Here is a 23,915-nt window from a genome sequence, read left to right as displayed (position 1 = left end):
GAACCTTCAGAGTGTTTGGATAGCTGTGTGTGTGTGTGTGTGTGTGTGTATGTGTGTGTCTGTATGTGTGTGTGTGTGTGTCTGAAGGTGTTAATGGTCTGTGGTAACATTCAGAGTAAAGTGCGTTCAGCGGCCAGCAGCTTTTCAAACACTCTAATGATTTAATAAGAAACCTCGGGACTCTCTCACTAAGTGTTTGTTAAAGAGAAGGTCTACGTCTGATTTCTGATTTAATGATGAGAAGGATTCAACGTGCCAGTGGATCCTGATCAGCAGGTAAACTGCCAGTCGCCATAAAAGGGCATGAGACTGCAGGGCCGTGTGCACACACGAGACCAACGCTGAGAGAATGAAAACCAGAAAACACAAACGTCACATTCAGCAGCGTCTGCCTGCCTGCCTGCCTGCCTGTCTGTCTGTCTGCCTGCCTGCCTGCCTCTGTCTCTGTCTGTCTGCCTGCCTGTCTGTCTGCCTGTCTCTGTCTGTCTGCCTGCCTGTCTGTCTGTCTGTCTGTTTGTCTGTATCTCACTCTCTGGGGGAATCCCTTCTGATTTCAAAGGTGAAAGCTCATTTTGATTGATCTTTGATTTCAAATCTCTCCAACATTGTGTAACAAAACTTTTTTCTGCACTTTATCCACACTCATTTTTAGAATTCATGACCAATAAAGCTCATTTATAGGGAATGATACCTATTATTTTAGTTTAAAAAAAAACAACAACTAATAGTTAAAATAAGAGGACCATATGTATGCTGAGAGAATCCCAGACTGGTTCATGTCATACTTTAGTCAGGATATGGTTTTGTGATCCATAAATATACTCAAAGAGCGTTTCCATGGAACCATCGGTGTCATTTTGGTGTAATTCACTTGAAAGAAAGCATAACCCTAACCCCTTGATGTAAAACCATTCAAATATGACCCGAGGAAAACCGCCGCATTAGAGAAAGTGCGTTGTTTTTATGTTGTCTAAACTTAGGCCCAGAAACACAGCGACTGACCAGCAGCACAACAGCTAGAAATACATCAAGCTGCACCTCAGGATTTACACTCACAATTAAAGCCAGCAGCACATTTCCTAAATCAAACAGACGAGGCCTTCAGGCACAGCCTCTAATCTGCTGTTTGCACTCACTCAGGATTTCTCCCCACACAGAGAGGCAAAGTCCCGCCCCTTCACTGGACCGCCACCAAAATATCAACGCTAGTAAACAGGAAGAGACCAACAATGTTCTGATGCCGTCTGAACTGAGCCATGAATTACACCTAATGTTTGATAGTGTTTTCCCCTCTCATTCCCCCTGCTCTGGTGTTTCTCCCTCTCATTCCCCCTGCTCTGGTGTTTCTCCCTCTCATTCCCCCTGCTCTGGTGTTTCTCCCTCTCATTCCCCCTGCTCTGGTGTTTCTCCCTCTCATTCCCCCTGCTCTGGTGTTTCTCCCTCTCATTCCCCCCTGCTCTGGTGTTTCTCCCTCTCATTCCCCCTGCTCTGGTGTTTCTCCCTCTCATTCCCCCTGCTCTGGTGTTTCTCCCTCTCATTCCTCCTGCTCTGGTGTTTCTCCCTCTCATTCCCCCTGCTCTGGTGTTTCCCCCTCTCATTCCCCATGCTCTGGTGTTTCTCCCTCTCATTCCCCCTTCTCTGGTGTTTCTCCCTCTCATTCCTCCTGCTCTGGTGTTTCTCCCTCTCATTCCCCCTGCTCTGGTGTTTCCCCCTCTCATTCCTCATGCTCTGGTGTTTCTCCCTCTCATTCCCCATGCTCTGGTGTTTCCCCCTCTCATTCCCCATGCTCTGGTGTTTCCCCCTCTCATTCCCCCTGCTCTGGTGTTTCTGAAAACCTAAACCGGAGACATTAGGAAACACTTCTGACCTGTTCTTGTTCTGAATCTGGGGGGTTGTGTTTCAAACGGAGACCTTTAACACCGACACTGACGCCAACGTTTCTCCTCCTGATTGGGTCTTATCGGTCACGACGTCTCGTTCTCTGAGACTAAAGCTACTAACGTTACCATGGTAACTACCAGCAGTGGGCGGAGTCTCCACGCTGCCTCCTGTTTATGTCCAGTATACCAGAATGTTGATGAGATATGAGGTTTGGGCGTGTTAGTTTAAACAGAGATTAGTTTTTCTACTGGAGATAAAAACACTTGGAGCACAGAGATCACTTTGGACTCAAAACTCAAACACTTAAAAACCAAAATGTAGCGCTGGAGATGGAGCCTAAAACACATGTTAGTCAGACAGTGACTGGACTGGAGGACATTTCCAATCATGAAACCTGACATCAGAGACAAAGAACCATTAGTGGAAACATCCCCCCAGCTCTGGATTCTCTGCACTTAAACTCCTTTCCTTAATGTGTTCTTCCTTTCTGCATCAGTCCTTTCTCAGCGTGAACACACTGAGCTGTAGTCTCGGACAGAGTCTCTAATAACACTGTTAGAACAGGAACTTTACTCTACTGCTAACTGAAGCATGACAAGCAAACAAAGTGGTTTATACAACGTCCAGTCTCCTCCCTCGCTCCTTCTCTTCTTCTCTTATCAATAATAAATCCCTCCTCCGTCGGGTTTCTCTCTGCGGTGGAGTCTGAAGGATCAGGTTTCCACTGCGGATCAGGAAATAGGTTTCTCCTGACCAACTTCACCCTCAAAGGCAACACCATCAGTCGGGATTGCAACATCATTTCCCTCTTCCTGAACTCCCTCCCTCTCTCTCTCTGCCTGGGAGCTCTTTACTCACCGCCGTGCTGGCTGCCGCCTCTTTGGATTCCTCTGTCAGAAACGCCAACATCAGCTCCACCTTCTTCTTTTCCGCCTCGCTGATGTAGTCAGTGTCTGTAGAAGAGAAAACACACACACACACACACACAGATTAATATCTTAATAATTATCTCTTCGCTGATGTAGTCCGTGTCTGTAGAAGAGAAAACACACAAACACACACACACACACAGATTAATATCTTAATAATAATCTCTTCGCTGATGTAGTTTGTGTCTGTTGGTGAGAAACATACAAAGTGATTATTCTTTCTGTGTATGTTGAAGAATAACAGGACTGTGTCGTCATTTTCCAGAACTTTCCCACATAACAAACAATCGTCCAAGTAAACATGACCAACAACCAGCTGGGTCAGTTGGTAAAAAGATAACATGATAGGAAAAGAAAAGCTACTGTCTGAGCTGGACAACACTGAAGTTCAGCAAACCTGTACTTTGAAAATAACAGCCTGTGTGTGTGTGTGTGTGTGTGTGTGTGTGTGTGTGTTTCTGTGTGTGGGTGTGTCTGTGTGTGAGCATGTGTGTGTGTGAGCGTGTGTGTGCGTGCATGTTTGCTGCTGTAAGTAGATACAGGATCAGTGTCAGACACACAGTCTACATAATGACATCTGGGAAACACTCAGAGATCCTGTTTCGGCTACAGCTCTGAATAGACACTAAAAGGTACACAAAAGGTGACGTAAAAAAAGTATGCCGGGGCTTTCTGATTACACAAAGCAACGCAAATAATCCATCCATGGTTATTTATTCTAGGTGCAGGATCTGATTCTGAGCAGAATAACATCAAACAGATCATTTACTACGATCAGACAGAACCAACACTCGGTCTTTGTTTGAACCCGAGACATTCTTAGTGACGGTTGTCATACAGGAAAAATGGCGCCCTTGGATTCATCCTGACTTAGTAATGGCTTGTTTCCCCAAACGATAATGTTTACTTGCCCGACGAGCCGGTTTACTTGCCCCGGGCCTTTGGACAACCCTTTTTGTTGAACCCTGCAGTGTTTGGAATTCTGTGCTGTTTTTTGATTATCTCCAGTGAATATGTTGAAGTAAAAAGCTAATACTGTGGTGTTGGAGGAAGCAAAGCTCTGCAGGCTGTCTTCAGCAGAACAATAGATACGCTAACCTCCGCTGGTATACAAAAGGGTCCATCTTGGTCTATAAACGCTGTGGTGTGTGGCATAGGTCTATGCTACATACTTGTCTCTATACAAATAAACATAAAGAATATAAGGACAGAAAGTGGAGTGACCACGATAAAGAGCCCACTTTACGCCCTCAATGGAAGAAGCAGGAAAAGAGGATGTGGGGGGTCATTGCTCATTTCCCTGAGGTCAGTGTTGTAGTTAGATAGACCCACTCAAGCTCCCTGATGGAAGACAGGAAGCTGGGTCCTCCGACTTACTTTCTATCTATCCACCTATCTACCTACCCACCCACCCATCCATCCATCTCTCTCTCTCTATCTATCACTCTACCTAACCATCTACCTACCCATCTATCTCTCTCTCTCTCTCTCAGATACTCTATCTTTGTATGTAGTACCGTCATCAGGTCAAAATCATTTGGTTTATATTTCCTTCTTATTTCACTACTACTTTGTAAGTTGTTCTGCTTTGTGCTTTTAAAATGAATTGTAAATCTTCAAAACTTGACATTTCCAGCTTGTAGTTGGCTATCTCGAAGTCTGTTGTAGTTTCCCAAAGAGAACAGAGTTTGAAGACGGAAACACACCGAGAGAAAGGAAGGAGAGGGACAAAATCTGACATCTTTATCTGGAAATGTACTTCCGTTGAGACTACCTCCAGTGTAACGGGGTTCCGTGGGGAAGGGGGATTCGATTTCGCCTAACCAATCACTAGTCAAACTGATGCGTAGCCATGCCAACATACTGGTTCTGCCATGGAAACTTTGATGATTTCAGACACAATTGTGAACTCGTTACACTCCGTTACCATCCTTAGTCTCGCATTGCCAGACCTAACTCCACGTGTAAGATGTTGTGGACAAAGTAGGCTACACTCAATACTATGGTAATGAAAGTTCCCTGGTTTAAAGAAATGCTAAGTACCTAGGACGCTAATCTTCATCTTGTTTTGTTGCTAGCTTCTGTGCTGTATTGTGCTTGTGTTCTTTCTTTCCGGTTTCTTTGTATTTTTTATTTTTTTAGCCTTGCTAACAAAGATGCCCTTCTCCGTGAACCATCACCTTATCGTGGTGGAGAGGTTTGTGTGTCTCTGTGAACCTGAGGGCTGTGTTGTCTGGAGCTTTGTGCTCCTGGTAGGGTCTCCCAAGGCAAAGTGGTCTCAGGTGAGGGGCCAGACAAAGAATGGTTCAAAAACCCTATGGAAAAACAAGGTAGAGATGGAGTGACCCTGCCCGGAGGAAGCCCGGGGCCCCCGTCTGGAGCCAGGCCCAGACGGCGGGCTCGTCGGCGAGCGCCTGGTGGCCGGGTTTGCCACGGAGCCCAGCCGGGCACAGCCCGAACAAGCTACGTGGCTCCAGCCCATGGGCCCACCACCTGTGGGAGGAACCGCTGGGGTCGGGTGCGCTGCCAAATGGGTGGCAGTGAAGGTCAGGGGCCTCGACGGACCAGACCCGGGCAGCAGACGCTGGCTCTGGGGACGTGGAACGTCACCTCTCTGTGGGGGAAGGAGCCGGAACTGGTGCGGGAGGTGGAGCGCTACCGGTTAGATCTGGTGGGGCTTACCTCTACGCACAGTCTCGGTTCTGGAACCGTACTCCTGGATAGGGGTTGGACTCTTTTCTTCTCCGGAGTTGCCCAGGGTGTGAGGCGCCGGGCGGGTGTGGGGATACTCACACGTCCCCGGCTGAGCGCCGCTACGTTGGAGTTTACCCCGGTGGACGACAGGGTCGCCTCCCTACGCCTGCGGGTTGTGGGGGGGAAAACTCTGACTGTTGTTTGTGCATATGCACCAAACAGGAGTTCGGAGTATTCGGCCTTCTTGGAGACCTTGAGTGGAGTCCTGCATGGGGCGCCAGTGGGGGACTCCATTGTTCTGCTGGGGGACTTCAACGCACACGTGGGCAATGATGGAGACACATGGAGAGGCGTGATTGGGAGGAACGGCCTCCCTGATCTAAACCAGAGTGGTTGTTTGTTGTTGGACTTCTGTGCTAGTCATGGATTGTCTATAACGAAAACCATGTTTGAACATAGGGATGCTCATAAGTGTACCTGGTACCAGAGCACCCTAGGCCGAAGGTCAATGATCGATTTCATAATCGTTTCATCTGATCTGAGGCCGTATGTTTTGGACACTCGGGTGAAGAGAGGGGCAGAGCTGTCAACCGATCACCATCTGGTGGTGAGTTGGGTCAGGGGTGGGGAAGACTCTGGACAGACCTGGTAAGCCCAAACGTGTAGTGCGGGTAAATTGGGAACGTCTGGAGGAGGCCCCTGTCCGACAGACTTTCAACTCACACCTCCGGCGGAGCTTTTCGTGCATCCCTGTGGAGGCAGGAGGCATTGAACCCGAGTGGACAATGTTCAAAGTTTCCATTGCTGAAGCTGCGGCAAGGAGCTGTGGTCTTAGGGTCTTAGGTGCCTCAAGGGGCGGTAACCCACGAACACCGTGGTGGACACCGGTGGTCAGGGAAGCCGTCCGACTGAAGAAGGAGTCTTTCCGGGATATGTTATCCCGGAGGACTCCGGAGGCAGTTGCAGGGTACCGAAGGGCCCGAAGGGCTGCAGCCTCTGCCGTGAAAGAGGCAAAGCAGCGGGTGTGGGAGAAGTTTGGAGAAGACATGGAGAAGGACTTTCGGTCGGCACCAAAATGCTTCTGGAAAACTGTTCGCCACCTCAGGAGGGGGAAGCGGGGAACCATCCAAGCTGTGTACAGTAAGGATGGGACACTGTTGACCTCAACTGAGTAGGTAATAGGGCGGTGGAAGGAGCACTTTGAGGAACTCCTGAATCCAACTAATACGCCCTCTATGTTAGAGGCAGAGCTGGAGGATAACGGGGGATTGTCGTCGATTTCCCAGGCGGAAGTCACTGATGTAGTCGAACAACTCCACAGTGGCAAAGCCCCGGGGATTGATGAGATCCGTCCAGAAATGCTCAAGGCTCTGGGTGTGGAGGGGCTGTCCTGGTTGACACGACTCTTCAACATTGCGTGGAAGTCTGGAACAGTGCCAAAGGAGTGGCAGACTGGGGTGGTGGTTCCCCTTTTTAAAAAGGGGGACCAGAGGCTGTGTGCCAATTATAGGGGTATCACACTTCTCAGCCTCCCTGGTGAAGTCTACTCCAAGGTGCTGGAAAGGAGGGTTCGGCCGATAGTCGAACCTCGGGTTGAGGAAGAACAATGCGGATTCCGTCCTGGTCGTGGAACAACGGACCAGCTCTTCACTCTCGCAAGGATCCTGGAGGGAGCCTGGGAGTATGCCCAACCGGTCTACATGTGTTTTGTGGATTTGGAGAAGGCGTATGACCGGGTCCCCCGGGAGATACTGTGGGAGGTGCTGCGGGAGTATGGGGTGAGGGGGTCTCTACTCAGGGCCATCCAATCTCTGTACGACCAAAGTGAGAGCTGTGTCCAGGTTCTCGGCAGTAAGTCGGACTCGTTTCAGGTAAGGGTTGGCCTCCGCCAGGGCTGCGCTTTGTCACCAATCCTGTTTGTAATATTTATGGACAGGATATCGAGGCGTAGTCGGGGTGGGGAGGGGTTGCAGTTTGGTGGGCTGGGGATCTCATCGCTGCTCTTTGCAGATAATGTGGTCCTGATGGCATCATCGGCCTGTGACCTTCAGCACTCACTGGATCGCTTCGTAACCGAGTGTGAAGCGGTTGGGATGAGGATCAGCACCTCTAAATCGGAGGCCATGGTTCTCAGCAGGAAACCGATGGAATGCATTCTCCAGGTAGGGAATGAGTCCTTACCCCAAGTGAAGGAGTTCAAGTACCTTGGCGTTTTGTTCGCGAGTGAGGGGACAATGGAGCGGGAGATTGGTCGGAGAATCGGCGCAGCGGGTGCGGTATTACATTCAATCTATCGCACCGTTGTGACGAAAAGAGAGCCGAGCCAGAAGGCAAAGCTCTCGATCTACCGGTCAGTTTTCGTTCCTACCCTCACCTATGGTCATGACCGAAAGAACGAGATCCAGGGTACAAGCGGATGAAATGGGTTTCCTCAGGAGGGTGGCTGGCGTCTCCCTTAGAGATGGGGTGAGAAGCTCAGTCATCCGTGAGGAGCTCGGAGTAGAGCCGCTGCTCCTTTGCGTCAAAAGGAGCCAGTTGAGGTGGTTCGGGCATCTGGTAAGGATGCCCCCTGGGCGCCTCCCTAGGCAGGTGTTCCAGGCACGTCCAGCTGGGAGGAGGCCTCGGGGAAGACCCAGGACTAGGTGGAGGGATTATATCTCCAACCTGGCCTGGGAACGCCTCGGGATCCCCCAGTCAGAGCTGGTTAATGTTGCTCGGGAAAGGGAAGTTTAGGGTCCCCTGCTGGAGCTGCTCCCCCCGCAACCCGACACCGGATAAGCGGACGAAGATGGATGAACAAAGATGCCAGGGGTACTACGATGAACAAATAGCCTTTTAGCAAATTCTGGCATTTTTAACCCATGTATAATCATGTGTTTTATTAATTTGCACTGTTCTCTTCTTAAAGAAAGTGAATTGGCTTATAACCAAATACATGCAGAACTAATAAGAGTCGTGGGAGAGCTGAAGGGGAGGAAAAGATCCTGCAGGAAGTGAAAACTTTCCCTCCTCCTCTTGTTCATAACTCAGAGAAATGTGAACACTCTTCAGTGTGATTTCCACTTCACGAGGAGATCCCTATCTCTGATGTCCATCCAGGATAAACAACCATAAATCCACTTAGAAATCAGATGCTGACACATTATTCACACACTGGGATGGAGACACTTTGGCTATGTTCAGACTGCAGGCAAATCTGATTTGTTTCTCAAATCGGATCTTTAAGACAGACTGCCTGAACTGTTATTTCCATCCATCCATCCATCCATCCATCTTCGTCCGCTTATCCGGTGTCGGGTCGCGGGGGGAGCAGCTCCAGCATGGGACAGCTCCAGCAGGGGACCCCAAACTTCCCTTTCCCAAGCAACATTATTATATTATACTGTTATTTCCAAGTTATCAAATTGGATCTGTGAGTCCAGAGATACCTAGTCTCACAATGCCAGACCTTCCTCCACAGCGCTGCGGAGGAAGGTCTGGCAAATCCACACAGCATTCCTGGATGGGAGAAAAACGTGCTCTGGTTTATTGGCATTTCTTTAAACCAATCACAATCATCCTGGGTGGTGCTAAGCTCCGGACGGAGCCACGGTGCCTCTGCTAAATAGTCTCAGGAAGGAACTTGTTTTGGTGGAACATGTGTACGTTCAAAAGTAGTTTTAGTTGTGCAACAGAAAACTCTGATTGGACAGATAGTCTAGCTAGCTGTCTGGATTTACCCTGCAGAGATCGGAGGAGCAGTTAACCATAGTCCTCACAAATCCGCCGCAGGTTAGAACGCCAGACAGAGACAGAGGAAGGGGACGGACATCTGGCGGCACTGGAGCAATCCCAGAAGTGGAACATCGTGGATATAGACTAAGATATTACTAACCTATCTGCATTGGTTGCTTCGGTAACAATGTAGGCGTCAGTGTAGCTACGCTTTCCAATAGGGAAGCTTGAGAAATGGAGGTCCATCATTTCACCTTGCGATCGCGGAGTCCCGAACGGTCTATTGTCCTCCTCAATATCGTTCCCCGTGGCACTCTGTTCATATTGCTGCATTTGCGTAGGGCAAATAATCAAATTCTAATCTGGATTACGATTTCGGTTCCCTAAGGATCATAAAAACACATGACACAAAACAACGTTTTGCAAGTAAACTCTTGTTTTGTCTCGTTCTGAAGGGGAATTCAAAAAGTTCAAAAGGAAAAGTATGAAGGGAAATTTCACAGTTGAAGGTGTTTTCACCGTTGATCCGTTCAACGGTTTCTTAACTTCAATAAATGCAACATCTTTTCAAAAGTCAATCAGTGATCGTGTTAAATATTCGTGATTATGATTTTTTCCATAATCACGCAGTCCTGGCTCGGCTCTTCCATTACTCTGGACGTCTGAACGCCATTGTGTGTCTCGTTGCGAGTAACGTTACGCTGTTTTGTCGAGTAGCCTCTTTAGGGAACAAATTTAACTTCCAAGCTTTTATTGTGAAAGTTAAAACCAGAAAGAGTAAAGCAGTGTAGAAGTAAACAAAGGTGTCTTGGTTCACGCTGCCTCGGACTACAGAGCCTCTGGGCTTTGATTTTCAGACACCGTTCCTAACCCTCAGCTACACGAGTGACGCAGAACACACTTTTGAAATCTGATTTGAGCGTCGAAAGCGTCCAGATTTCAAACCAACTCCAAATGTGGCAAACAGGTGATGTGTTTTTTTGCTGTCCAGTGTGTGAAATACATATTTTAGCTCGAAGATTGTAATTACATTAGAATTTCCAGCAGCACTGCAATCCCGGGAGTGGACCGTCGAGGATATAGACTACCATAGCCCTCTTAAAAAAGGAAGATCCTGCACTTTCTGCTCTTGCTACAGCGTTACCATTTATTGAAGAAACTAATATGCTATATAAATTGGATATGCAAAAAAAGACTTTTTTGAACAAGGCCTTTGACAGAAACACTGAAGTCTGAATGGGGTTTCTTTGCTTTTCTATGCTTTATTGTTTGCTCAACGTTGCCTCTCTTTTCTTGTTAATTCTCTTCTCTTCAGCATTTTTGAGGACATATTTCCCATCACTGTTTTCATGTCTTCATCAGTTATAGTTCACTGAAGGGTGAAACTACCAGTCAGTCTGCCAAACAGAGCTCTTGTTCTTCTGTTACACTCTTCCTCTCTCTTTCTCTCCACGTTCATCCTCTCACTTGATGGCTTTCGATTTTCTCTTTCCATTTTCTCCCCCTATACCCCCCCCCACCTCCTCCTGCAATCAGACGATCATGTTTCGTGTGGGAGTGAAAGTGCCCGGCCTGCGCCGTGATAATGGCTTGTTGGACGGCTGCCATGTTGATCTGCAGAGAGAGATCACAATCGCTACACATGATATTTGGAGGATTAATGGAGGGGGAGGGTTAGAGAGAGGGAGACGTGTCAATGGATAAATCCAGACTAAACATTATTAGTAAATTAGTACAGTAACACTGTAAGTGAAAGCATTTGTAGCAAGAAACAGCCGACAGGGCTCCACACTAACTTTTTGCCTTGGTTGCACTGGTGCGCCTAACTTTTTTTATTTAGGTGCACCAGCACAAAATTTAGGTGCACCCAAATTTTTCCTCGCATTGCCGTAACGCTGAACGGCGATACACGATATATAGCTCTGTAATTTTTTACAAAGTGGGCTAAATGTTCAGTTTTAAGTCAAAGCCACTTTTTACAAGCTCTTTTATTAAAACAAATTGTGATTAAAATAAAATGCAAAGACAAGGTTTCCTTTACCTGTTTGAAAATATACAGCTGCAACACGTGTAAATGATCTGAAATAAATCGCCTGGGATAGATAGATAGATAGATAGATAGATAGATAGATAGATAGATAGATAGAGACCTATATATGTGAGAAAGCTCCTTCATAAGCTTTCAACAACAATAACAGACTGATTAAAAGAGAAAGAGGACGCCCGGATAGCTCAGTTGGTAAATATAGAGGTTTGACTCCGACCTGCGGCCCTTTCCTACATGTCACCCCCACCCCTCTCTCCCCTTTCATGTCTTCAGCTTTCCTATCAAAATAAAGGCCAAAATCTTTAGAAAAAATAAAAAAAAGAACGACCGAAAGACCGAGGGAGTGTGATGGACTGAAGCGTTATGCTAGGTTACTGAGAGAGTGACGGCTGACTCATTAGCAGCGTTACACCCGTCTAGTGTAGCTTATGAAATATCTGTATCGTCACTGCGCTGCATTTTTATGAACTATGATCCAGCAGGCTCCGTCTTACACGCTATTACTCAACCAACTGAAGCTAGTCACATTTAATAACTTCTAATGTGTTTTTCACCATGGTGGCCGCAGTAACAGAGAGTTACCAGCAGAACCACTGGTACCAATACAGGTTTCTCTCTCATACTTAACAATATACAGCTGTATTAATAATACAGGTTTCTCTCTCATACTTAACAATATACAGCTGTATTAATAATACAGGTTTCTCTCTCATACTTATCAATATACAGCTGTATTAATAATACAGGTTTCTCTCTCATACTTAACAATATACAGCTGTATTAATAATACAGGTTTCCTCTCATACTTAATATACAGCTGTGTTAATAATACAGGTTTCCTCTCATACTTAACAATATACAGCTGTGTTAATAATACAGGTTTCTCTCTCATACTTAATATACAGCTGTGTTAATAATACAGGTTTCTCTCTCATACTTAACAATATACAGCTGTATTAATAATACAGGTTTCCTCTCATACTTAATATACAGCTGTGTTAATAATACAGGTTTCCTCTCATATCTAACAATATACAGCTGTGTTAATAATACAGGTTTCTCTCTCATACTTAATATACAGCTGTGTTAATAATACAGGTTTCCTCTCATACTTAACAATATACAGCTGTGTTAATAATACAGGTTTCCTCTCATACTTAACATTATACAGCTGTGTTAATAATACAGGTTTCCTCTCATACTTAACAATATACAGCTGTATTAATAATACAGGTTTCCTCTCATATCTAACAATATACAGCTGTGTTAATAATACAGGTTTCTCTCTCATACTTAACAATATACAGCTGTATTAATAATACAGGTTTCCTCTCATACTTAACAATATACAGCTGTATTAATAATACAGGTTTCCTCTCATACTTAACAATATACAGCTGTATTAATAATACAGGTTTCCTCTCATATCTAACAATATACAGCTGTGTTAATAATACAGGTTTCCTCTCATACTTAACATTATACAGCTGTGTTAATAATACAGGTTTCCTCTCATACTTAACAATATACAGCTGTGTTAATAATACAGGTTTCCTCTCATACTTAACATTATACAGCTGTATTAATAATACAGGTTTCCTCTCATACTTAACAATATACAGCTGTGTTAATAATACAGGTTTCCTCTCATACTTAACATTATACAGCGGGGGGGGCGGGGCTGCGCGGAGGAGAGATCCAAACACAGGCACGGCTTTCCGGAAGGAATGGGTCATGTAATGCAACATTAAACCATATCCATATGAACGACATTGCTTCGTTAGTGGAGAGGCAGCTGATGCGAGGACGTTAGGTGCACCGGTGCGACCTGGGAAAAATCTTAGTCCCACCCTTACACACTTTGGTCGCATTTGCGACCAAATTGGTCGCACTCTCGAGCCCTGGCCGATAAAGATTGAAAAGAAGAACGATGAACACAGAGAGAGAGAGAGTCTTTTTCTCTTGATGCCTTTCTGAATTGACAGAAATTGTGGCTCCAGAAACGCAGACAGGTTCACATGTGCTGTAGCGGCTGTAGAAAAACCAAATGCTGGGAAAATATGCAAATAAGTGCTAGATTTGCTTCACTCGCCATCAAAAAACAACAGTGACGTTTTTTTTTTTTTTTTTTTTTTTTTATTAGGTTTTGAAGTGGACGAAAATGTGAATTTGGAAGCCCGTCTCTGAGGCGTTTGGGTTGATCACAAATGAGACTATGTTGTATATGTTCTGACCAAAACATACATTAGTGAAACAATTAAAAACAATCTTAAAATTACAATTTAAAAGTAATTCCAAAGGTTGTTGCATGGCGATAGAGAAATAGTCTTTACCATCTATTTCTTAAATGAAATAGACTTTTTTCTGCTGAGTTGGTGGCTCTGTGCCGGACAGCGGAAAGCTTTGTGACACGTCTATATCGATGAGGACATTGGCGGGTTAAATCAGCCGTCTTACACATGAGTATGCCAGGCAGACACACAGTTGACAGCTGACGGATTGGACATACACTCCGTACCACTGTGGACTTGTGTTGGCTGCACGGACAATGGTTGCATGTAGGGCTGAAACGATTCCTCCAATAACTCGAATAATTCGATTACAAAAAATCTTCAATGCAAAATGACTTGCCTCGAAGCTTCGTTAAATCAATGTTACCAACGTTGTATCGCTGATGGACGGTGTTTCTGCACGGAGCATTATTACTGTCGCACAGACGCGGCTCAGTCTGCTGCTGGCGACACATGCCAGAGGTAAATAGCGAGGGGCTAAGAGAAGAGACAGGCTGGACAAACTAGCTTAGCACGATAATAGCACGACGTCAGTGCTTTAGCATCTCAACAGAAAACATGGAGTCTAACTTAATCCTCCATTCCACGAAGAGGACCGACTAAAGTAAATCACAGAGTCGTATGGACGATGGAACTACACCAAACACAACAACTACCAAAATCAAAGACAAGAAAATACGTAGTGGAGACCACGATCTGATCTAAAGAGCTGACGCGGGGACTATCCCTTCGGAAAAACATCCGATTGTTGCGCATCTCTCTCTCTCTCTACGGAGAAACAGCTGATCAACGACCTAATAACATAAGTGTAACAGAGCTGTGTGACATTATAATCAAATATATAAATGAAAATAGGTTGAGTATAACTAATATTTACATATAGGCCTACTGTATATACAGATCAGTCTCAGGTTGAAACTTGTAGTTCTGAAAGTTAAGTTGCACAACTTAATGTAATGTTTGTGTATGTTTAATGTATGCCTTAGTTTGAGGTTGATATCATTTGAAAAAAAAAATCTTTAAAAACAATGTAATATGGCACATAAATGCACTTAATGTTTAGTTTTTTGAGAGATGATATTGTAAGCAATGTAAGCAATACAAATGTTGCTTTTTTCCGAAAATGTTGCTTTTTTTCCCTAGTTTGGGTTGTTTAAAAATGCAAAAAAAAATTATCCGATTAATTTGATTGATAAAGTGCTAGATTAATCGATTACAAAAAGAATCGATAGCTGCAGCCCTAGTTGCATGTGTCCACGACAACACACAACATCGGGGCGACTCGACCGTTAGAAGTCTGCAGCTGTTGGCGGACGCCGAGAATGGAGAGAGTGTCCAAGGGTCCTGGAGGAGACTCTGTTGCCAAGGGTCGGCAAAATCAAGATTAGCATCCCTACCATAGAAGTGTTTGAGTCTGAAATCACAACTGTAGTTTGTAACCATAGACTTATTTTAAATGACATACATAAGTTAACTTACGTAATGTACTTACCATAAACCCAAACCACTACTTTTGTTTCAATTCACAATACCACATATAAAAAACAGCGACTGTAAATCCAGGAGAAAATACATTTCCCTTGAAAGGTAGTCTATATCGACGACCTTTTCTTCAGGTGCTGCCAGAAATTCGGAGCGGATGTCCGTCCCCTTCCTCTTTCTTTATGTTGGGGTTCTAACCTCCGGTGGATTTGTGAGGACTATGGTTAACTGCTCCTCAGATCTCTGCAGGGTAAATCCAGACAGCTAGCTAGACTATCTGTCCAATCTGAGTTTTCTGTTGCACGACTAAAACTACTTTTGAACGTCCACATGTTCCACCAAAACAAGTTCCTTCCTGAGACTATTTAGGAGAGGCACCGTGGCTCCGTCTGGAGCTTAGCGCCACCCAAGACAATTGTGATTGGTTTAGAAATGCCAATAAACCAGAGCACGTTTTTCTCCCATCCAGGAATGCTGCAGAAACATAATTAAGAATGTCGTTATGTTGTATTGGAACGTAACTTTTAGGAGAAAGGTTGAGAAGTGATGTGAAAAAACCTCACTGAAAGATTTGACAATTTTCCTATTGTGATGAAATTAAAAGCCGGACCTCAAGGACAGACAGAACAGACAGGAAACAAACTGAAAGCACTGCTGTGAGTCAAAAGACGGGATGCGGTTGAATGTAGTAACAGAAACCTACTGTATAAATAACTGAGGAGCTCAGAGAGCCGCAGTTTGCAGTGATGGATCAGATTATTTCCCTGTGGAGGGATCAAAGCCAGCAGGCAGGTAACAAGCTTACACACAACAAAGCCTTTATTTCATCAGACCAACACCCACCCAGTGTGTTAATGATCTGCTCTCTGACTGCAATAACAATACTCCATGTTTTCAATTTCAAGAAGTGGATTTATTGAGGATGATTCCACCTCACAGCGTCAGTTGAAGCCTGCCGTCTCTCGGAATACTAAGATTGTTCCTGAGCGTCAATAAACCTTCAAACTGTCTGCAAAAATAAACAGGTAGAGTGAATATGTAGATCAGTGGGGGCAGCACAATGAAATGTACTTTCTATAAACTGAAGTTTGTGATAGTTGAAGTTGAGTCCGTGACTCGACGTAGTTAAGTACGTGACTCATTTTAAGCCAATCCATGATTGGCTTATTTTCCCAACCCTTACCAATGATGTTGTTGCCTAAACTAAACTAGTTCTGTTTCACAACATCACTATGTGTTTAAAAATGCAACTGGCACGTTAAATAGATCGGTCACGTGTTTAAAACGGTCACAGTGCGGCTGTTTCATTTGTTAACATATGTGTCGTTTGGGGAATCCTTGGCAATCGACCTAGTGTGTCGTTGAAGTATTCCATGACGTGTTGAATTACTTTGGTGATACTCCGACTTCCCTGATCTGAACCTTAGACATGGAATGGAAATTCATTTATTTGAAACAGGGACAATGCACAAATAAACATTAAACTTGTAATACAAGAGAATATATCTTGGGCCAGGTAGTCCCTGGGCAGGTATGACAATTATAAAAATAACAATTTTTAAAAGAAATTGAACAGGACTATAGATGACGTGGTGTCCATAGCAAGTGTTGAATCTAGAGTTACCCCCAGATATTTAAATGTCTCTACATGTTTTATATATTGGTCATTTACTAAAATTTCAGGATATCCACCCTAAACAGAGCGACTCTTACTCTGACTAAACGACCAACAGATTTAACTGATGGAAACTGAATGAAACAATTTTACAGGCAGAATCATCTATTCTTTATTATATCTAAAAGGAAAATGGGTTTACATATCTTGGATAATTAAAACATGCATTTGCACACTTTTCATATAAAGAAGTTAAATAAATTAAACATTGATTTTAATGCTTGGAAACTTTATAATCTGGACTACAATTTAAAACAAAGGTAGTTAAATCTGAACAATAAAAACCCACTCAAACACGGATTTTTTGATACATTGATTACTTCTCTCTCTCTTTTTTTTTTATCAAATCAGCTTCCACAAAATGTGTACTGGCCTTCATCGCTTCACACACGTCATAATAATAACTCCTATTTTCCACCATGCGTGTCTGTACCGCGTTCTGGCTGTGCAGTGGTTTTGTACCATCATCCGCCACGCGCCATACCACACCAGGAGCGTCTCAGAAGAGGAGCGTCTTGCTGCCCGACTCACAGATTGTATTTTACAGAACAATCCCGTGTTTATTAAGCTAGTATCTACCTTCCACTCCAAGCACTCCTGCAGTTAAACTCCATGTCTTCTCTTTTCTAGCATCGTCCTTAAAAAAAGATTCTGTGATGTCTATTATGTGTGTGTGTGTGTGTGTGTGTGTGTGTGTGTGTGTGTGTGTGTGTGTGTGTGTGTGTGTGTGTGGGGGGGGTCGTCTTTTGGTAAATTGACTGGATACTCTTGCTGTTCTAGAATATCAAACATTGACCTAAATGGCTGTGATTGGTCACGGGGGTCGTGGCGCCTCCAGAACGCAGCGCAGACGCACCCGGTGGAAAAAAGAATGACAATTAAAAGTGAAACAGTATTAATTTAAAAGAAAAGAACCAAACCTAAAGATCAGAAACTACATGAAATATTTGAAAATATAGAAACAATACGCAAACTGTATTGTCAAACTGTCAAACTAAAAAGAAAATAAAAACAGTATTTGAAACAAACATATCTTTGTTATAATGAGACAGCAGGACAGTTGCTGATTAAGTAGTTACATTTTTTTACTTTTCCTTTTAAGAAAAAACATCATGAATTTAATCATCCTCTTTATCTCTAACTGCTCTGTTCCACTGCTTTAGGGCTGGACGATGAATCTGTTACAGTTCAGTATAGCCGACAAAAACACCAAAACGACTAGTTAAGTTTAGGAAAAAGATTATGGTTTAGGTTAAAACAGCAGAGAACTCTCGGGAGACAAACACTCATTTCCTGGGTGAAAGTCTTGTGTTTTACTTTTTATATGGAAATATTCAAAATGTATTTTACTGAGGACAAAAATAATAGTAATCGTTCGTTAGTTGTAATCAAGGTAAAATATTCAAATAACCGTGATTTAGATTTTAGGTCATATCGTTCAGCCCTAACTGCTCTGTTCCACTGTCACACAGACCTTCACTGGTAATATCTTCAGTTTATCCACAGTGCCAATGAATGGAAACATCCTCTGAGTGTAAGTGTGTGTGAAGGTGTGTATGTGTGTGTTAGTATCAAGATCAGAGAACGACAGCTTTCCTCTGTTCCAGTCCAAAGTCACTCTGATCCTCTGGAGCTTCTTTTGCACTACGAGATCAGTGCACATATCTAATGCAGAGCGTGCTGCGTATTTACCTTTATCAAACTCTATGCAACAGAATCCAGACGTTATGAGTCCCTTTCTCTGGACAGACTCTGCGAACACACCCAGAGCCCAGATTGGACCGTCACCAACCTCAACATCCCAGCTGTGAGTCCCTGAGTTAAAGCCCTCAGAGCCCAGCAAACAATAGTCAAACCTCTCTGGATTATCAGGAAGTTGCTGTTTCTCTCCTGGTATCACACTGGTCAGATCTTCAGACAGGATGAGTCTTGGATGAGCAGTGTTTGGGTCCAGAATCACAGGAGAGTAGGAAACCATGTCCTTCATCTTGTTCCAGATGTTGAAGCTCAGGTTGCCCAGGTGTTTGGCCTCGTCTATCAGAGCTCCTGAGAGCAGCTGTGGATCCTCCAGCAGGGGGCTCTGCTGGACTCTTCCCACTGCAGCCTTGTAGTTGATCAGGAATGAGACGTCTTCAGCTCTCAGCTGATCCTCTGTGGCTCTGACTGTGTCTGAAAGAGCTGCTATCTCTCTGCTCAGAGCCTCCATCTTCTCCTTCATCCTCTGACTCTTCTGCTCCTCTTCCTCCCTCAGTGCAGCCATCCTGGCCTCCTCTTCCTCTTCTAGAAACTGGCGAAGCTTCTTAAACTGATCCTTAATCTTTCTCTCTGTGCGTCGGGCCTGGACCTTCATGTGTTTTGCTATTTGATCACACTCCACTTTAACTTGTTCAAAATCCCATAACTTCTCCTTTAAGGACTCCAGAGTTTCCTGAAGTTTCTTCTTGTGTTGTCGTGCAGCTTCATCGATGGGTCTGAATCTGTGGTTGGAGTGTTTTTCTGAATCTCTGCAGACGAGACACACTGGCTGCTGATGGTCCAGACAGAAGAGTTTGAGTTTCTCAGAGTGCAGACTGCAGAGAGCCTCTGAAGCTCTCTGATCTCTCTCCTGTAAGACGGACTCACACAGGTTCTTTAACACCAGACTAACATGGGGTTCAGACAAAACCTTTTTCTTACAAACTGGACACTCCTGTGTTGATTTCTCGGTCCACCACCTCTGCAGACAGTCTTTACAGAAGCTGTGGCTACATGACAGAAGAACAGGATCTCTAAAGACGTCATGACAGATTGGGCAGCAGAGATCCTCCTCTGATCTGGAAGCCATTTAGTCTCCGAGTGAATCCCGTCCCTTCTCTACTAACTTCACTGTGTGTAGAGTCAGCAGGTTGAAGCAGCAGTAATTTTCCACGTTTCTCTCCTGTAGCTGAACTCACTCAGAGGAAGTTCTTAGTTTGGTCTGAAGGTGAATCTGATCGTTTGGTTTTCAGTCTGTCTCTCTCTATAGTGAGGTTGAAGAACAAACTGTTTCCTCGTTTGTCTCAGGTATATCAGATAAGAGGTGGAGCTCTGTCACACCTTTTCTGCTAAATGTTGAGCCTTCACATCTAACATAGGGGTGTATCCCATCCCACAGTGTTGATGCAGGCTGATGCAACAGATAGGTTTATGTTTGTAGTATGAATGTATTGTAGGAGTTAAAATATAACAAATCCCTGCAATATTCTGTGAATGTGGGACAATGACATATTTTGGGAAATTCACCTACATTACATGTAGCTGATGGTTTATCTTCCCACACATGTATGGGGCAGTAACAGGAGCAATATGGGGTTCAGTGGGCCTGGGATCGAACTGCCAATCTTCCAGCTGGTGGACGGCCGCTTTACCAACTAAGCTAAAGGTAGGCCTTCCTTTGCAAATTAGCTCATACCACAATACTTTTTAGCTCACACACAGACAACTTTTTAGCTTGCATTCAGACAACACCAGCTCGTCCACAAACAAGTTTTTGGGAGAAAAAGTAGCGTTTGCGAGGTGAAAGTGGTGAATATGCATGCTTTTTGTTTGCGCAAGAAAAAGTGCTGTAAGTGCATGCTTATTTTATTTGTTTGCGCAAGAAAAAGTGGTGTATGTGCAATGCATGCATTGTTGATATATGGCCTAAACAGCCCCTCATAATTTAGGTAGGAAGACATGTTGAATTACTTTGGTGATCCTCTGACTTCCCCTACCGACCCTGAGACGTCCACCTTAAATGGAACAAGTCCTCCTCTGACTTAGTCTCGCATTGCCAGACCGTCCTACGCAGTGCTGCGAAGGAAGGACTGGCTAGTCCACACAGCATTCCTGGATGGGAGAAAAACGTGCTCTGGTTTATTGGCATTTGTTTAAACCAATCACAATCGTCTTGGGCGGCGCTATGCGCCGTACGGAGCCACGGTGCCTCTGCTAAATAGTCTCAGGAAGGAACTTGTTTTGGCGGAACATGTGGACGTTCAAAAGTAGTTTTAGTCGTGCAACAGAAAATTCTGATTGGACAGATAGTCTAGCTAGCTGTCTGGATTTACCCTGCAGAGATCTGAGGAGCAGTTATCCATAGTCCTCACAAATCCACCAGAGGTTAGAACGCCAACACAAAGAAAGAGGAAGGGGACGGACATCTTTACAATCTGGACTACAATTTAAAATAAAGATTGGTAAATCTGAACAATGGTAGGCCACTCAAACATACATTCATTGAAACATTGATTGCTTTTTTTATTTGAATCAAATTAGCTTCCACAAAGTGTTTGCTGGTCTCCAAGGCTCCACACAATTCACAATAACAAAACATGAAAAACAAGTTAAACAGTATCAATATAAGAAAATAAAAAAACCAAAACCTAATGATCACAAGCTAAACTAAATCCAAAAAATGATCTAAAGGAAACAAAATTTTTCGAAAAGGTTGATAATAGAAAAAATAGCTTACTTTCAAATACAGAGAAATTAAAAGCAATAAAACAACAGAATTATATCTTTTAGTTCCATTGTTAAACAGACCTTCAGTGGTAATATCTTTAGTGGGACTTAAACCAACGTGTCAAATAATGTAAACAGTGCTTGGCGTAGATGGATGGATAGATATACATTTTTTTACGAAGTAAATTGTATAAATGTGAATGTGTAATCATCTCCACCTTCAAACTAAATACTGTATTAGAGCAGTTGTTTTGATCACCTTTAGTGGTAATATTGTCAGTTCTTTCTCAGTGTAAAAGTATGGAAACATCCTCTCAGTGAAAGTGTGTGTGAAGGTGTGTATGTGTGTGTTAGTATCAAGATCAGAGAACGACAGCTTTCCTCTGTTCCAGTCCAGAGTCACTCTGATCCTCTGGAGCTTCTTCTTTACTCTGAGAACAGTTGATGGATCTGGCGGTGACCATGCTGAGTATTTACCTTTATAGAACCCTATTGTCCATATTCCAGACCGTATGCGTCCCTTCCTCTGGACAGACTCCGCTAACACACCCAGAAACCAGGCTGTACTGTCTCCAACCTCAACATCCCAGCTATGAGTCCCTGAGTTAAAGCCCTCAGAGCCCAGAGTAGTGCCGTATTTATCAAACCTCTCTGGATTATCAGGAAGCTGCTGTTTCTCTCCTCGTCTCACACTGGTCAGATCTTCAGACAGGATGAGTCTTGGATGAGCAGCGTTTGGGTCCAGAATCACAGGAGTGTAGGAGACCATCCCATTCATCTTGTTCCAGATGTTGAAGCTCAGGTTGCCCAGGTGTTTGGCCTCGTCTATCAGAGCTCCTGAGAGCAGCTGTGGATCCTCCAGCAGGGGGCTCTGCTGGACTCTTCCCACTGCAGCCTTGTAGTTGATCAGGAATGAGACGTCTTCAGCTCTCAGCTCCTCCTCTGTGACTCTGACTGTGTCTGAAAGAGCTGCTATCTCTCTGCTCAGAGCCTCCATCTTCTCCTTCATCCTCTGACTCTTCTGCTCCTCTTCCTCCCTCAGTGCAGCCATCCTGGCCTCCTCTTCCTCTTCTAGAAACTGGTGAAGCTTCTTAAACTGATCCTTAATCTGCGTCTCTGTGCGTCGGGCCTGGACCTTCATGTGTTTTGCTGTTTGATCAAACTTCACTTTAACTTGTTCAAAAACCTTTAACTTCTCCTTTAAGGACTCAAGAGTTTCCTGAAGTTTCTTCTTGTGTTGTCGTGCAGCTTCATTGACTGGACTGAATCTGTGGTTGGAGTGTTTTTCTGAATCTCTGCAGACGACACAAACTGGCTGCTGATGGTCCAGACAGAAGAGTTTGAGTTTCTCAGAGTGCAGACTGCAGAGAGCCTCTGAAGCTCTCTGATCTCTCTCCTGTAAGACGGACTCACACAGGTTCTTTAACACCAGACTAATAGGTGGTTCTCCCTTTGAAGATCTTTTCTTACAAACTGGGCACTCCCGTGTTGGTTTCTCGGTCCACCAGCTCTTCAGACAGTCTTTACAGAAGCTGTGGCTACATGACAGAACAACAGGATCTCTAAAGACATCATGACAGATCGGACAGCAGAGATCCTTCTCTGATCTGGAAGCCATTTTGTCTCTGGGTGAAGCTGAAAACACAGCAGCCAGAAAGTCCAGTCAGTCAAGGCTCCCCTCCCTCCACTACTAACTTCACGGTTTTTAGTAAAACTCACCTTCAGTGTGTGTAGAGCCAGCAGGTTGAAGCAGCAGTGTTGTAGTTTTCCACTTTTTCTCTCCTGTAGCTGAACTCACTCAGAGGAAGTTGTTAGTTTGGTCTGAAGGTGAATCTGTCCTTTTTCTTTGTGGCACTCGTAAACAAGGATGAACAAACTGTTTCCTTGTTTGTCTGAGGTGAGTCAGGTTACGGGTGGTGCTCTGTCACACCCTTTCTGCAAAATGTTGCTTCACATGTAACACGGGGGGGGGGGGGGGGCATTCCAGTTTGTCCAGTGTTGATTTGTGCTGGATATGTAGACTGCAACAGGCTGATGCAACAGATACTTATGTTCATACTCAAAAGACGTTGGAATGTAGTTGGAATGTACTGGAGAAGTTAAAATATAACATATAGCTGGAATGTTCTGTGAATGTGGGACCATGAAATATTGTGGGAAAGTGAGGTAGTATGTACTGTGAGGAGTGTCACAGTGGAATACTGTATTTAAGGGCTACAATAAAGTTGGTTTAGTTGAATATTGTAGGATGGCTACCCTCATATATTGTTGGAAAGGGTTACCCTCATATATTGTAGGAAAGGGTTACCCTCATATATTTTAGGAAATGGCTACTCTGGAATATTGTAAGAAAGAGGTTCCCTGGAATATTGTAGGCAAAGGCTACCCAACAATGGAGAAGTCATTGGAAAAAAATTGGAGGTGGCAGGAACCAGAGTTAAGGTAAGAGTTAAGGGAAGGTCAGAGTTAAGGAAAGTCTGAGATGCAAATTGTGAAGAAGTGTCGGCAGAATAGTTCCTTGAGGTGGGCCAATGTTGCCAATTAATTTAATTTTTGAGAATTAAATCTTTATGTCTGATTGGTTGGGGTTTTTAAATACTAAATACTGTTTTTATTAGAAGAAGTATTGATGGTGTGGGGTTGTACTGCACTTCGAATACATGTCCTATTGTATTTTTTATTTTTAATTGTATTACTAACTGTTAAGGCAGCATACAGAAGGTTAGTAAAGGCTGCTGGTC

At 44.1% G+C, this 23,915-nt stretch overlaps 2 protein-coding genes across 4 annotated transcripts in view; both read right to left on the bottom strand.

Moving 5' to 3' along the window:
- rnf123 (ring finger protein 123) overlaps positions 1 to 23,915 on the bottom strand; it is a 145,525-nt gene that overhangs the window by 11,534 nt on the left and 110,076 nt on the right. For all 3 annotated transcript variants that reach the window (XM_028575990.1, XM_028575988.1, XM_028575989.1), the window contains one exon: positions 2,740 to 2,834. In XM_028575990.1, coding sequence (XP_028431791.1) covers positions 2,740 to 2,834 — 95 coding nt within the window. The remainder of the gene's footprint in view (positions 1 to 2,739; positions 2,835 to 23,915) is intronic.
- LOC114554859 (E3 ubiquitin-protein ligase TRIM39-like) lies at positions 9,576 to 22,792 on the bottom strand. Its single transcript, XM_028576928.1, has 5 exons — positions 21,434 to 22,792; positions 18,980 to 19,318; positions 18,506 to 18,700; positions 10,739 to 10,832; positions 9,576 to 9,601 (listed from the first exon to the last, which is right to left on the bottom strand). The coding sequence occupies exons 1-5, from the start codon at positions 22,790 to 22,792 to the stop codon at positions 9,576 to 9,578; spliced, it is 2,013 nt and encodes a 670-aa protein (XP_028432729.1).

Source organism: Perca flavescens, chromosome 4 (assembly GCF_004354835.1).
Source record: "Perca flavescens isolate YP-PL-M2 chromosome 4, PFLA_1.0, whole genome shotgun sequence".
Taxonomy (NCBI): domain Eukaryota; kingdom Metazoa; phylum Chordata; class Actinopteri; order Perciformes; family Percidae; genus Perca; species Perca flavescens.
Note: the sequence above shows the minus strand (reverse complement) of the source record. Positions and strands in the feature narration are given on the sequence as shown.

Coding starts and splice junctions, on each gene's coding strand:
- LOC114554859 (XM_028576928.1), bottom strand. CDS start 22,792: ATGGCTTCCAGATCAGAGAAGGATCTCTGCTGTCCGATCTGTCATGAT. Junction 10,833..18,505: donor CTCACAGCTGGGATGTTGAG/GTTGGTGACGGT, acceptor CTCTCTCTGCAG/ATCAACATGGCAGCCGTCCA. Junction 9,602..10,738: donor TCGTCTGATTGCAGGAGGAG/GTGGGGGGGGGT, acceptor TATGATCCTTAG/GGAACCGAAATCGTAATCCA.